The following is a 16,116-nucleotide window of genomic DNA, read 5'->3' on the forward strand; positions in this document are numbered from 1 at the left end:
CTCGCCGGCGGGACGCGGCGCCCGGAGCCCCGGCAGCGCCCACCGCCCCCTCCCGCCTGCGTCGCCCGCTCCGCCCGCGACTTCAGTTCGGCTCCACCCCCGCGTGGCGGCGGCGGCGGCGGCGGCTCGCTCCGTCCGAACCCGCGCTCGGCTCCAGCGCAGCCCGGGCGAGCGGCCGCCACCTGCCCGGCGCCGCCTCCGCCCGCCCCGCCGCTGCCCAACTTGGATGGAGTTGGGGTCCTGAGCGCCCGTCTCCGCAGCCGGCCCGCGTGGAGCCCGCGCCGCCACCGCCGCTCCGGGACCCGCGCCGCCGCTCTCCGCTCCGCGATGGGAAAAGTTGGCGCCGGCGGCTCCGCGGCCGGGCTGAGCGCGCTCCTCGCGGGCGCGGGGCTCTTGGTCTTCTGCGCCCCGGGCGCCTGCGGCGGCGGCGCCTGCTGCCCCCCGCTGCCCCCCGGCTCCGGCCCGCGCTGGGTGCCGACCCCAGGGGGCTCCCTTCCCCAGGGCCCGCGCGGCCGGGCTCCTGCCACGCCCCCGCCCCTCCTGGGGCGCCCCCTCTTCGCCGTGGCCCCCGGAGACCGAGCGCTGTCCCTGGAGCGGCTCCGGGACCCCGGGGCGCCCGGGGCGGTCGCTCCCCGCTCCGGCCGGAGGAGACGGAGCGGAGCGGAGCGGGAGAAGGCGGACCCGGGAGACGGCTGGGGGAGAAGCCCCCGAGGAGTCCTGCGGGACGGAGGGCAGCCGGAGCCCGGGGCTCCGGAGCGGGACCCGGACAAAGCCACCCGCTTCCGGATGGAGGAGCTGAGACTGACCAGCACCACGTTCGCCCTGACCGGCGACTCGGCGCACAACCAGGCGATGGTCCACTGGTCTGGCCATAACAGCAGCGTGAGTAGAAGGGGACTGAGGGCACGGGGGGGGGGGGGGGGGGGGGGGGGAGGAAAGGGTTAAAGTCGGCTGTGTGATCTGATGGAGAATTTGGAGAATGGGGTTTCTGGACTGAAAAGATGCTGCGAACTAAAGTCTTGCCTGCCGCCCCCCCCCACCCCCCCCTCGCCCCAGGAGTTCATGTTTTCATGTTACCTACAAGGAGTTCCCCCCTTTCACTCCCCCCTCCCCCTTCCCACCACAATCAGAGTCCTCTCCGTGCCCCCAAACAAAGGTTTACACAGAGCAGGCAAGTCTGTTTCCTGCTTCTCTGGTCGCACTGGTGTAGTCGGATGGATCTGAAGAGCAGAGAGAGGGGCTTAAATAAAGTATTCTGCACGTGGTGGTGAAAGGGTTAACTTTCCAGGCAGGCAGGCAGGCAGGCAGGCAGGCAGGCAGGCAGGCATTCCCTCAAGTGACTTTCCCTTTACTTGTTAGACTTACGGGTGAGCGCAAATAAGATCAATCAGACTTTATTTAAGGGTTTTTTTTCTTTTATTTTTATGCAGAGCTCCTTAGCCCCCGTTCCCCCCCAACAAGGGAAGAGAAGTGCAGTGGGTAGATACGGTGGTGTCTGTTTCTGGGGACCCCGTGGGTGCACGTTTCAGGAGGGGAACTCCCAGCATCTTCTCACAGCACCGGCCAGTGTGTTTGGAGAGCTGGGGCTTTCCAGCCTGTGAATGGGTGGTTGTTTTCTTGGCAAAACCAGTCCCAGGAAGATCAGATATATCCCAGTGACAACAACTCCCTGTTCTCTCCCATCGCCTGACCTCCTCTGGGGAAGAGCACAAATAAAGACTTAGCCCCCCCCCCCCCCCTTATGAAGGGGGGAGAGGGGTTGCCGGGTTCCAGGAGGCTGACACTGGGGGGAGTGAAAGTCCATGAGTATTGGTCCCATCCCTGAAGGTTTTCGGTTTTTGGAAAAGCCTGTCTGTCTGGAATCCCAGGTAGCGATTCCCTTTGGAGCTACACCTGGAAACCTCAATGAGCTGGAATAGTAAAGAGCCAGCTGAAGAGGATGTAAAAGTGTGGAAACTTCTCTAGGCTGCCATGAAGCAGACAAGAAGCTCATAAAAGCCAAGGATGAGTAAAATGAAAAGAAATAAATCAAAGTTTCAGCTTGCATCCGGTTAGTGAGATTGTAGTAATTGTAATATGCACAGCCTATGCGCCCGATACCTTTCAAAATGTTTTCAGTTGCGATGTAATTGCCAGAAACCTTCCCAGGGAAGAGCCAATTTAGTGAGTTGTGCTCATCGTCGGCTTTTTAATGAAAGTTGGGAACATTTTAAAATAATAGTCTGTCATTATGGAGTCCTTGGGAACACACATATAAATTGTATTAAGGCAAATCATGATAAATAGCATTTCATATTGATGTCTCTGTTCTGAGAGCGTCAGCAGGGTATTCCCTACAATGTAGCCTTCGTGACTGAGGCTGTGGTTTTTACATGGTTTGCAGGACTGGTTTAATCAAATAATTGAAGCCGAATCCTTTTCGTTCAAGCTCCGGAGACCCTTGGCCTCCTTCCTTACCTTAACTATCATATCTTTCATACCATAACCACTAAAATTAATCACCCAGTTTGAACTTGAATCTTAAACTAATTGAATAACTTTCGCACTGCTTTAAGTGATTAGCTCAAAGCTTCTGGCTTTAAGGGGAGATTTTAAACACATCAAACGTATTACATCTGTTGTATCCAGGAGTAAAGGACTTCGGATTCAAAATATTTCTGGCTTTTAATGTAATTCAAGCTGTAAAATATCACTCACCCATTAGACCTCTACTTTAGTTTGTCTCTTGAAAGATCTTGGAAAGAGCGAGAAAAGAAGAGTACATCTTTGGCAAATTTTAAACTCCATTTAAGCAATGGTGCCAGGCGTTGCCAGCCTTTTTTTATTTTTTTTAAAATGGTGCTTATAAGCCCAGCAGGGCTTATTAGGGTCGGGCCTTGGATGGGGGACATGCAGGGAAGTCTGAGACAATGTAGGAAACAATCAGAATGGTATATGTTGGAGGTTCGAGTACTCAAATCATGTTAAATAATGAGTTTTCTACTCTCGTAAGCCTCTTATTCTTGTAAGGACACCTTCTCCCTGCCCTCTCCTTCCTGCCTGCTTGCGCACCAGTTGGTTTGGGGGGGTGTGGTTTTGGTGTGTATGTACAGATGGTGGAGGAGGAGACATAGTTTGTATCTAGGTCCCCAAAACAAAGTTGGCCCAGATTCACAGGTGAGACAAAGTTTTAAATATTTTTTTCAAGGGAAGAAAGGCAGAAAAAAACTGCCCCCTCCCAACTTGATGACATCAAAAGCAGTGGAGACCTGAGTTCGAGTTCTTGTTTGTGTTTTACATAAAAGGGTATTGTGATTGTCAAGTGCGGTACACCTGTTTGGCACGCTCATCTCAGCACTTTCCCCCTAGAGCCCTGGTTGGCAAACTGTGGCACTTGAGCCACATGCGCCTCTTTGGCCCCTTGAGTGTGGCTCTTCCTAAGCCTTAGGAGTACCCTAATTAAGTTAATAACAATGTACCTACCTATATAGTTTAAGTTTAAACAATTTGGCTCTCAAAAGAAATTTCAATCGTTGTACTGTTGATATTTGGCTCTGTTGACTAATGAGTTTGCCGATCACTGCTCTTTACTCTAGAAAAGAGATTCTTAAAAATGTCTCCATTAACAGCTTCTAAACATCATCCAACCGCCACTGCCCCCCCGCCTTCCCCCATAGGGCCTAGAGCAGTGGTTCTCAACTTTGGCTGCACATTAGAATCACCTGGGAATCTTTTTAAAATCCTGATTTCTGGGCCTCATCCTCCGGAAATTCTGTTTCTTTGTTATGGGGTGGGGCCACAACATTAGTAACAAAGAAACAGAATTTCCGGAGGATGAGGCCCAGAAATCAGGAGTTTAAAAAGATTCCCAGGTGATTCTAATGTGCAGCCAAGACTGAGAACCACTGCCCTGGAGCTAGAGCTAGAATCCACTACCTAAACCTGAAGAGAACATAGGGACTCTCATTTTTTTTTTTTTAATATTTGTCTTCCCCTGTAGTCCTCCCACCCCCCCCCCCCCCCAAACCATTCAGGGCCACAGGCAATACACATCCTAGGAATTCATCTCACCTTCAGCTAAAAGCCTTTATAAGTGGAGCTTCTGATGACAAGAATACCTGCATGGGAGGTGTAAATGTATGGTAATTATAGGCTGCCTGTCAGACTCCTGGGGAATTCTGGATGGTTCTCTCACCTCCTTCCCGCCCCCTCCAGCTGTTGGACTTGTGGAGTTGCCTAAAGACAGGGCTGTTTTGCCTCATCGTGGGTGTGATGTGATTCCTCTGCGGCTGCAGTCTAGCTTGATGGGAACTGTTTGCTAGAGTTGGTGGAACACCTGGGGGGGATTTTCTGGCATGAAAGGTGCTGGGTATGAATCATTTGTCATGAGCTTGGTGTCATAGGCAAGAACATATTGTTGCTACCCTGCTCATCCCAGGCATGCTGTGCCCTGATCTAAATTTATACAGCATCCTTAGTTTGTTCAAATATATACATATTTGTCTATGTATGTATGTGTGATGGGGCATGTGTTTATTCTTTATTTCCAGAAAAATTTCAAAGTGCCACGCTCATTAATCCTTATAAAGTCCTTGTTAGGTAATAGGTAGGTGGCAAGTGTTAATATCTCTTTCATATTTTTATGCTGGAATCAATTTAAATATTTCAATTCACCGCCGTGTCCCCTCCTTACTGGAAACAGTATTATAAGATTTGTTAACAGAAGCTTTTACTTGACATATTTGGCCATTATGGAATCTTTAATGCTGCATTTCTCATCGATCACGAGAGTCTGGTTGACTCCCATGTACCTATTTCCTTCAGTTGTCCTAGGACTTGACATTTACCATCCACCCTATTGAATAAACCGAGTTGAGTCCCATCTTGGGTCAGGCCTTTTAAGTAGATGCTTTGCATTCCATCATCATCTCACTTAAGTTTGACAAAAATGTGTTATTAGTAGATGTTATTCCCATTACATAGAGGAGGAAACTGAGGCTTCCTTAGGCTAAAGGACCTGCCAAAAGGATACAAAAGGTCCGTGGCAAAGCCAGGGACCAACACCCAAAGTGATCTGACTCCAAAAACCCCATGGAATGGCTTGTCTTAAAGACCGTAAAGTAGGAGGAGTCAATAGGGGAGGGGAGGGAGAATAAGGAGGGGACATCTATAATACTCTCCAAAGTAAAGATAAGTTTAAAAAAATAAGTTAAAAAAGATCTTAAGGTAGGACAGAAAAATTGAGACATTTTGGAGTCTGTATTTTCAATAATCCTATCTCGGATGGATTTCAGATGGAGGTGGAGGAGGCATAGCCTTAGCTCGAAGCTCCAGGTACTTGTAGAAAAGCAGGGACTGTAAAATGTGCCTGTCACATCACACTCTTTACCTTAAGTAGCGGTTTGGTTGTTCTCTTAGCCACCCACCTCTTCATCTTTAGTGAGACATGGGATCTGCAACTGGTGATTCATTAAGCACGAGGTAGCTTGCCTTCCTTCAGCGATCAGATGATCAGAGCTGGTGTTCTTTTCAGGAACAAATTCCTTTTCTAAGTTAATTACATACCTGACTTTATACAGAAGTTAGAAATAAACACTTGATTTGATTATACATTTTGACATAGATTTCTTTCTGAAGATTTTAAAGATTTTAGCTTTCTCTAGAAGCCCACACCATCCCTTCTCCGATCAGTGCTCTGCGCTATTAATGAATGTTACTGTGGTGTGACATGGATGGCAGTGGGTTTGGAAGCAGACAGATTTGCATTTGAATGCTAGCTCTCCTGCTTACCAGCGCTTTGCCTTGAGCAAGACACTTAAGTTCTTTGAGCTTCAGTTTCCTTAACTAAAATATGGGGAGAGAACGTCTTCTGCAGCTTTTTTCCTCCTGAAGACTTGACTTGTATATGAAGTGGCTGATACATAGTAAGTGCTTAATAAATACTAGTTTGTATGTTAGTTATAGAAATAAGTCTCTTCTGGGGATGAAGAATCCTGGATTATAGTCCCTACTATAGCAGAGATAACTAATGTAGTAGCAGCCTGTTAAAATGGTGTGGTCTCAATTTTGTCCCTTATAAAATGGCACTAACAGACTAGAGTACCACTGAAATCCCTTACAGGTTAAACTTAATTTAATAGTTTGTTCATGTTGTAGGGATTGTGTACCTACTACATTTAAGTGGAGTGCACTAGGAGTGTTGGATGCAGAAATGAAATAGCGACCCATACCCTTGACCTGTCAGTAAGCAAGTCTTTTATTTCATACCAGAGTCTCGGTGCACAAAATTCGTGCAGCCTGGCCTGCGCCCTCTTGCAGTCCAGGATCCCTCGATCCTTATCGCCCGCCTGCTTGCTGCTCCTTAGCACTCGACCCACTGCTCCTTAGCGCTGCCTTGAAGGCAGGAGAGGCTCTAGCCACCACCTCTGCGCTCCCCAGCTGTGAGCCTGGCTTCTGGCTGAGTGGTGCTCCCCCGGTGGGAGAGCACTAACCACCAGGGGGCAGCTCCTGCATTGAGTGTCTGCCCCCTGGTAGTCAGTGTGCATCATAGTGCCCGGTCGTTCCGCCATAACGGTCGCTTAGGCTTTTATTATATAGATGATTCTTCCTTTTCCTATGGTTCATATACATATCTCTTTATAGGAAATCTAGTCACTTGAGATCCAAACAGGTATTCATTTCAGTGTGAATTTGCAGCAAAACCATTTATTGGGTTTATTGTATCATACCTTTATATTAAGGAACTTGCTATCTCTGGACAAAGAATTGCTTAATATGAAATTAAAAAGTAAACTTCCATTAAAATATTTAATTGGATTTTCTAGAGTAAATTGACATGAATATTGACTCTGGGAACTATGTCCACATCCTTTTCGGGAGGGACCCCAGGAACTCATAGACTAGGGTACAAATGCTAATGGAATTTTATTATTTAAGAGAATAATAATTGCTTACATTTAAAGAGATAATGACTGGGTGGCAGCATTATGCTAAGTGGGTTACACAAATTATTTCGTTCTAATTTTGCAAATATGTGTTGAGTCCTAATATTTGTCAGGCAATGATAATAGGGACATAGGTGGAAAGATGAAAAGAAATAACGCCTGCCCTCATAGAACTTTCTGTCTTGGACCTAAAGAATCCGGTGAAGAGGCAGCAGAAGAGCAGTGTATTCTGAGGGTGTAACATGCTGTGGAAGTTCAGGGGCAGGATGATGTCTTCTGAGTGGGGTGGTCTTCGGGCTTCATTACAGAGCTGGTGCTTTTACTGAGCCCCAAAACATAAAGAAAATTTTAATTAAAAGATGGAGATTAGACAAGGATATTTTTACCTGAATGGCTGGTGTGTATAAAGGTTGAGAGTAGAGATATAAAAATTCCTATCTGTATCCAGGAAATTAACCTATGTTAAATGTAAACTATGCTTAACTCAGGTTTTAATCTTTTTTGTTGTTGTTGTTGTTAATCCTCACCTGAGGTTTTTTCCATTGATTTTTTTATGGAGAGTGAAAGAGGGAGGGAAAGACAGAGAGAAACACCAATGTGAGAGAGACATAATCAATTGGTTGCCTCCTTCATGAGCCCTGACCAGGGCCTGTGCTGGGGTGGAGCCTGCATCAAGTTTTAATCTTAGAAATAGTCATTAAAATATGCTTTAAGCAAAGAATATGTACATCCATGTTCTAGTGAGTAAGGGTATATTCCAAGCCTTAAAGAAAATAAAAATTTGTATGACCACTTAAAGACATGACTGCATTTGTTTGCACATTAAATCTCAGCTGGAATCACCATTGTTTCTTTTTTTACCTTGACATTGTGTACACACACTTTTTACAAAAGGACATTCTTTTGTTTAAATTCTGGGTTAGAAATATTACTGGCCAGATTGCGGGAGGGTAAATTAATTTGGCTCCCTGCCAGCTTATGTGAAGTCACTACCCTTATGTAAAACTAGAGGCCTGGTGCATGCATTTGTGCACCAGTGGGGTCCCTCAGCTTGGCTATGGAGGCGGGAGAGGCTTGTGCCACTGCAGCTGTGCTTGCCAGCCATGAGCCGAGCGCCTGGTGCCCGTAGGTCAGCTGAGTGGCACTTCCGCTGTGGGAGTGCACTGACCACCAGGGGGCAGCTCCTGCGTTGAGCATCTGCCCCCTGGTGGTCAATGTATATCATAGCAACCGGTCAACCAGCCATTCGGTCATTCGGTGGTTTGGTCACTTAGGCTTTTATATACTAGTATATAGTTGTTCTGTCTTTGTGTGTGTGTCTCAATTTACTGTCCTATGTCTCTGGCTAGAAAGTATAGAGAATGTATCTGTGTGTCCCAGAGGGGAAACCAGTCAAACAATGTGGCCAAAGTGGCCCAAAGGGATGGCAGCGAAGAGGCATGGTCGGCATGAGGTAAAGCCAGGCCTCATGGAGGTATCATGGTTACTCTTGAGAAGTGCCCACTCTACTCAGTCGTGACGGACAAAGTAGTCAAGCCATTGGCAGGAAACAAAGATGGAATCTGACACATACAACAGTATGGTGATTACCAGGTGGAAAGGGGGTGGGACAGGTAGAAGAGGGTCACCATATGTGTTCCACTGCTAATGGACTTCAGAGATCAGATTACTTATGACCCGGCTCATTGCAGCAAGGGATTGGGAGAAGAAAGTGGAGTAGCACCTTTTCCTCTTTAATTGTTTTATGCAGATGAAATCTCATTTACATAACTTGTCTCAGTCAAGGGAATCTAGAGTATTAGTGTTTGAGAGCAGTGGTAGTCAAACTAAAGGGGTCTCTGTTGATACTAATGGATTTTTTTTTTTTTTTGCTCAAGGATTATAATTGAGTTACAAGATATGGCCTTTTCCATATCTTCTATTTTTTAAAAAAATGTATTTTATTGATTTTTTATAGAGAGGAAGGGAGAGGGATAGAGTCAGAAACATCGATGAGAGAGAAACATCGATCAGCTGCCTCCTGCACACCCTCTACTGGGGATGTGCCCGCAACCAAGGTACAGGCCCTTGACCGGAATCGAATCTGGGACCCTTGAGTCCGCAGGCCGATGCTCTATCCACTGAGCAAAACCAGTTAGGGCTTCGTCTATCTTTTGAGAGTGGGATGGGGGAAGGGAGCAAAGGAGAGTTGGTTGAATGCTAGGGATAGTTCTCTGTAGCCAGATAAGATATAGTGATTATAAGAGAAGTCCCTCTTAGCAATAGTAACATAAATAACCACCCATTTAGTAAACTGCTTCCCTGGAAGTACATTCTAGAGCATCACCGCGTAATCTCACTTCGTCCTCACACCAGGCTTACAAACTCTAGGTATCTCTATTCCTCCTCTAAAGCTGTGGAAGTCCAGGCTTAGGAACTTCCCAAGGCCGCCCCACTAGAAGGTGGCAGAGCTGGAATTTTATTTGTGCCCTTTCTGGTTCCAAAACTTCTTCTTTTTGATCATGTTGTACCTCTGTAAGAGTATCTTTCTGAGTTTCTTTAGAGAGAACTCCACTGGTCACTGCAAAAGTGTGGTAGGGGAACTTGGCAGGAGCACCCCAGCTTAGGGCTTTCCCCCTCACGTGGCCCCCTATCTCAGGTCACTGACCTGATACACTTTACTTGGTAAAAAGATGCACCAGCCCTAACGTTTGTCTTTCCCCAGGAGTGGGACACCTGGGGTTGTTAATGAGTGTTATCTTGTTCTCCTGGGAGGATGTGTGGGATACGCTGTTTGGTTTCTCCCTGCTGGCTAATGACCCTGGAGTGACAGTGTGGACAACTTGTACATTTTTTAAAGAAAGTGCTAATAAGAAACATGCTGTCAGACAACCACCTAATCATGTTGTGCCCTGGAGCCAATGGATTGATGCCTCCAGTCATCTTTCTGTAACCAGAGCAGCAGGGCTATTGAGACACAAAATTGTGGGTCATCATCCTTCTGCTCCAAGGCCTATGGGCGGTGTGGTTAAAAGTGAAAGGTCTTCTCCTTATTCAGCACTTCCAGCATGCACTCTTGGGCTTAAATGTCAACTCCTCCTGTGTGATAATTTGTCACTCCCAACATGCACTCTTGATTCGAATCATTAAAGAGGAGCAAGGCTATTTCAGGCCTGGTTGTCATTCTGCTTAGGACCTGTCTGCAGCCCTGTTTATCCTGACTTGCATTTTGCTGAATTGTTGGAGGAATTCTTATCTGGGCAGCTATGGGCTCTGTCACTAGGCACTTAGGGCCACATATCTCACGGTGTGTCCTCTGGGGACCTGCTTTTGAGTCTTCTGATCGGGACTAGGAGTCTTTATGCTTTATAAACTCCCTGGGAGATTACTAGGGACAGGGAAGCATGAAAATCTTTCCCCTGAGGTTCCCGTGTGAGTTTCGGTGCCCATGAACCCCTTCCATTGTCTGCACAATGTCATGTCAATGTGCTTGATTTCCCCAAGAGAAAGGCTGAAGCCCCACACCCTGCATTAGTGTCTCAATAGAAACAATGGCCCCAATGGTGAAGAGCCATGGAAGCCTCCTTGGAGGAGGTATGATGATTGCATGGAGCAGTACGTGGTCCCCCATGGAGAAGGAGATGATGCCTCTCTGCCAGATAGTGACGTTTCTATCCCTGAGTATATTTTAGGCCATTATTTTTCCTGACTCTCTGTATGACCATGGGAAAGGCATGTCCTAAGTGGCTACAAGAATGCATTATTTTACATATAACATAATGTTAGTGCTTGGTTTCAATTTCTACTCGAGAATCGACTAGATATGTGAACTTGGGCAATTAACTTTATAACTTGGTGCCTTAGTTCCCTCATCTGTAAGCTGGGAATTATAATGGTATACTTTCTGTATGGTTTCTTGATGGTTAAAGGAGACAATAGATATAAATATGCTTAAAGGGCTAGCTATCATCATCATTATTATTGTTATTATTGTTATTTTGTTTATATTTATGTTAGTAATAATAATGCTAAAGTATGGCCTGCTAAAAGATATTTGTAATATGTTACTTATGATATTGCTTCCGTTTCTGCATTTATGGTCTTTCATTCAGTTTCATTTTCTTATGATGAGGGCTGGGACCCTGTCTTGCTCTTTTTGGCATCTCTCTCATCATCTCTAGCTATTTGCACATAATACTTGTCATAGAGTTCTGGATCCAATTTCCAGTGTGTGTGTGGGGAGGATTGGGGGGTGTCCCCACACCAACAAGCAATTCTCAGACACCAGCTAGTATCCTTCAATTTAACTCAATTCTGACACTATCTACCCAGAGATAGCTTCAGATTCCACGGGTTGAGAGCACAGTCTTTCAGGGTCCAGTTGCTAACCCAGGTCACCACCTGTGCTTCTGATGGATTGTCTGTTGAGGGGAGATTCCCACAACCCCTTCTGTGGGTTTAATTAATTTACTAGAGCTGCTCACAGAACTCTGAGAAATATTTTACTTACTAGATTATCAGGTTATTATAAAAGGGTATAACTCAGGCATGACCAGATGGAAGAGGCGCCTAGGGCAAGGATGGGGAAGAGGCGAGGAGCTTCCATGCTCTCTGCATTGCCATTCTTCCCCAACTGCTACATGCTCACCAACCCTGAAGCTGCCCATCCTGTCCTTTTGGATTCTTACAGAGGCTTTATTATATAGTCATGAGTGATTAAATCATTGGCCATCGGCCATCAATTTAACCCCCAGCCCCTCTCTTCTTCCTGGAGGTCCAGGGGGTAGGACTGAAAGTTCCAACCTTCCAATCACCTGGTTGGTTCTCCTGGTAACCAGTCCCCATCTTAAAACACATTCAAAAAATCACTTCATTAACATAACAAAAGAAACCCTGTTCACTTTTATCATAGGCAATACCAAGGGTCTTAGCTCTGTGCCAGAAGGGGACTAAGACCAAATACATATTTCTTAATATTATATATCACAATATCACAACTTGCTTGCTAAATATTTGCACTTTTATTTGCCATTTTCATGGGGGAAACCTGGCTTTTCTCATAGAACAAATAACCCATTACCTTGTTGTGTGAGTGTTGCCGAATATTCAGCCACTAAAATATTGCTTATGTAAATATATATGTTGAATTGGGAAACCTCCCACAGAATGCTGAGGGGTTGGTGGGGGCGGGGCAAGTTAAAAATTGTACAAATGTAAGCACCATGAAGTCACAGTTTTGTTGTTTTGGTTTTGTTTTGTTTTGTCTGAATTGCTTTCTTGTATATTCCAAGTCCCTAGAAGTATACCTGGACATAGTAGGGGCTCAATACTTTTAAAAATTTTACTATATGCTATTAAATTCCACTTTTGCAAAAAGAAGAAAGACAATACAATGTTTGTCTGTGATTATGATGAATGTTGGAATTGTAGGTGATTTTTTTTGTGTGTCCATAGATTTGCTGTTGTTGTTTCTCAATAAACATGCTTTGCTTGAGTTATTTTTAAATGTTATTTGAAAAATGAGAAAAACAAAAACAAGCAAGAACAAGCGAGTTAGTGATCTTGGTCTCATTAGAACTGAATTCCAGGCAGTAGACCCAGCGCCTACACTCAAGTGGCCTGACTTGCTTCTAATCCCTGTGGTTGGAGAGAGCCCACACCCAGGCTGTCTGCAAAGCAGCAGGACCACTCTGTCTCTCCTCACGGTGTGCAGTAGCAGGGCCTCCCAGGCCTTTTGTTTACCATCCTCCCGATTCCAGTGAGATCTGGAGGCCGCTTCATCAACCTGGGTACACCTTCTGCCAATTCTAGTCGTTTTCAGATCCCAGTAAAGGAACATGTATTTCAATTTAAATCTAAGTCTCTGTCTTGCTCTTGCTATCAATTCCTGCATCATATATGTACACAAGAGTGAGAGTGTGTGCCTAATGATAATACTCCTAACAGAACTGGCAATAGATGTGTGCACCCTTGTGTATCTCTATACATTCACAGCAACTTAAACACAGATGTACTCCATGTAAGGTCCACTCCTAAAAGTACAACATTAGTGTTGTAAGGCTATGGTAAGGGTGTTTACTGATGTGAGAGCTGAGTGGAAGACAACCTTTGGGAAGGAGACATAAACCAAGAGAAAGAGACAGACAACAGAAGCCGAGAGATGGAAACAGAGAAAGAATAATAGAGAGAGAGGGAGAGGGAGAGGGAGGTTGACACGGGCAGAGACAGAAATAGCAGAAGTGGATTGAGAGAGAGGAACATAAAGAGAAGAGAGACAAAGAGGCAGAAAGACCATAGACAGAGAAAGGCAGATGGAGAGACAAAGAAAGACATGCAGCGACATAATACATCACAGAAAGAGACAGAGAGGAAAAGAGAGGAAAAGTGTCAGTGAGTGGAGAGAAGTCTTTAGTTATCAACTCAAAAGAAATGCCCAGTAAAACTGATTCCTAGTCAGACTGTGCCCTTTCTGCTGTAGCCACTACTTCTCTGGCCTTTGCCCTCAGGGTTTTGTACCCACAGTGTCAGAATCAGCAGAACCTACCTAGGAGACAGCTTTGAGAGTCCTGTATGAGGGTTAGCTGGGTGTGGGATGCAAGAGAGGAATATTGTATTTATGCATTGTTAAGAATCTCTTAAGAGTGATTTCCTGTGGGTAATGGGCCTAATGCTCTGAGTGGTGGAAAGACAACTTTTAACCTTTCCTTTTCTACTCTGAACTGTTTTGAATTTTTTACCACAGGCATGCATTTCTTTAATAACAAAAATCCTAAAACATGTTTTAAGTGGCTGTTGTGTCAGCACTGTGCTGAACTCTGAGAATATAAAGATGAGGATGACCTGATCTTTACCCTCGAGGGTGCATATTCTGGTGGAAATAGACAGACACAAAAACAGATAATTGCAATTTAGTGAGATAAGTGCATAATCGCTGTAGCAGAGTTTTCTGCAAAGTGCTATGGGAGTGGGAGACAACTAATTTTTCCTGAGAGTGGGAGGCAACTCTTTAAAAGGAAGTGGTATTTAAATTGTGTCTTTATACAAGATTAGGAGTTTTACAGGCAGAATAGGGCTGGGCCGAAGGAGAGGCCACTCTTGCCCATTTAAAACTCCTTTTGACTCTTGGATTAATTTTAGGTTGTTAGCACAGTCAACAAGTTGTGAGTAGGATGGCACTGTCTTTATCATCTGAGTGCCCAAGGTATTTGGAACCGAGTCTCTTAGTGTGTTTAAATATCAGATTAGACTTCCCAGTTTTAAATGTCCCATTACTAGTAAGTACTTGGCCTGAAACTGGACAAAGGATTATGATTTTTTCCAAAGGGAACAGTTGTTCCCCCTGAATCTTTACACACCCAAGTGTGCTTGCACACACATTCAGATGCACAGAACAATTTTAACACATTGCTGTCTTCTCTCTTCAGATCAGTATTTGATTAACTAAACAATGATGTACTTTTCCTTGGTGGTTCTATATATTTCTTATTTTAGAGTTAAAGTTGGTGCTCATGTCATTTTCTTGGTCATGCTTTTCCAAACCCATGTGGGGAACTGGGGTGCATTAGGGTGAGTTATATGGTCACCACTTTAAGACTGTAGTATGATAATTCAGGGAGGATATAGAAGAATGTATTCCTCACCAGTGTTACTTACATAGTTATGCCCTGAGGAAAGGCATAGCTACAGATAGAGGAAGTGTGTACTGTCAGAACGGGCGCCCCAGCCCATGAGTGGTTGAAGAGACACTTCCATGGCCTTTGCGTTCCACCCTTTACATGCACAGACTCTCAGACTGTGGTCTGAGACGATGTTACAAGGTCCAGATCTGGCTTTGAAGCATTATGACTTAGTAATTTTTGCCTAGCATTTAGTGCTGCTATAGTAAATTAAGTGACTCAGGAATTTTATCATTTTTGAGACAAAAATGACATAAGAATTCTCATGATAAGTATGTCCTGAGACATATGAATGACTATCCCCAAAGAATAGGATGAGCCCTAACCGGTTTGGCTCAGTGGATAGAGCGTCAGCCCGTGGACTGAAGGGTTCCAGGTTCGATTCCAGTCAAGGCATGTACCTTGGTTGCAGGAGGCAGCAGATAGATGTTTCTCTCTCATGGATGTTTCTAACTATCGCTCCCTTCCTCTCTGTAAAAAAAAAAATCAATAAAATATATATATATATATTTTAAAAAATAGGATGAACTCTACTATGGTCTGATTGTTTGTGTCCCACACTACACTTCATAGGTTGAAACCTACCCCCAAAGTGATGAGATTAGAAGGTAGGGACTTTAGGAGAAGATCATGAGGATGAAGCCCTTATGAATGGTATTAGTGCCCTTGTAAAAGTGACCTAAGAAACTCCCTTACTCTTTCCACTATGTGAGGACACAGCAAGAATGTGTCATCTACGAACCAGGAAGTGGCCCCTCACCAGACACTGGCTCTTACGGTGTCTTAATCTTAGAGAAAGAAATGTCTGTTGTTTATAAGCCACTCAGCCTATGGTATTTTCTTATAGCAGCCTGTATGGGCTAAGACAAGCTCTCTTTGAGTTACCTAAGCCCTGGTTTGATCTTCTGTATGAGACTCTGCTCAATATATATTTCTCTTAGATTAAAATCTTAGGGAAAGGAAAAGAAGACATTTATATTTGCCTTTAAAGCTCACCAACTTTTGAAATTCCCTAATACCTCTTACTCGAATGTAGGTCTTGGAAATACCTGTAAAGAAGCAACAGTTACATTTTCCATTATGGGAAAGACTGTCACTTATCTTTCTCTTGCAGGTGGGGTTTGAGGTAGTTTATTTGAGCCAGAGGGGTTAGCAAACTACAGCCCAGGGACCAGACCTGGCCGATCACCTGTTGTTATGTGGCCCATACGTGAAGAATGGCTGTTACCTTTTTAAATGACTGAGGAAAATAGAAAGAAGACTGATAGGTTGTGGCACCTGAAAATTATTTGACATAAAGTTTTATTGGAACACAGACCCTCATTCATTTCCATATTGTCTATGGCTGCTTTCCTGTAAAAATGACAAAGTTGAGCCCTAACTGTTTTGGCTCAGTGAATAGAGCGTCAGCCTGCAGACTGAAGGGTCCCAGGTTCGATTCCAGTCAAGGGCATGTACCTTGGTTGTGGGCACATCCCCAGTAGTGGGTGTGCAGGAGGCAGCTGATCGATGTTTCTCTCTCATCGATGTTTCTGACT

General features: G+C 45.0%; 1 protein-coding gene across 6 annotated transcripts in view; it reads left to right on the forward strand.

Moving 5' to 3' along the window:
* Window positions 1–327: 327 nt before the first annotated feature.
* The window catches only part of SORCS1 (sortilin related VPS10 domain containing receptor 1), a 455,367-nt gene continuing 439,578 nt past the window's right edge, over window positions 328–16,116 (forward strand). For all 6 annotated transcript variants that reach the window (XM_070432324.1, XM_070432327.1, XM_070432328.1 and 3 more), the window contains exon 1: window positions 328–882. In XM_070432324.1, the coding sequence (XP_070288425.1) occupies window positions 328–882 (555 nt within the window). The remainder of the gene's footprint in view (window positions 883–16,116) is intronic.

The sequence above is a fragment of the Myotis yumanensis genome, unplaced genomic scaffold (genome assembly GCF_028538775.1).
Source record: "Myotis yumanensis isolate MYYU_CA2020_CCGP unplaced genomic scaffold, mMyoYum1.0.hap1 SCAF_13, whole genome shotgun sequence".
NCBI lineage: Eukaryota > Metazoa > Chordata > Mammalia > Chiroptera > Vespertilionidae > Myotis > Myotis yumanensis.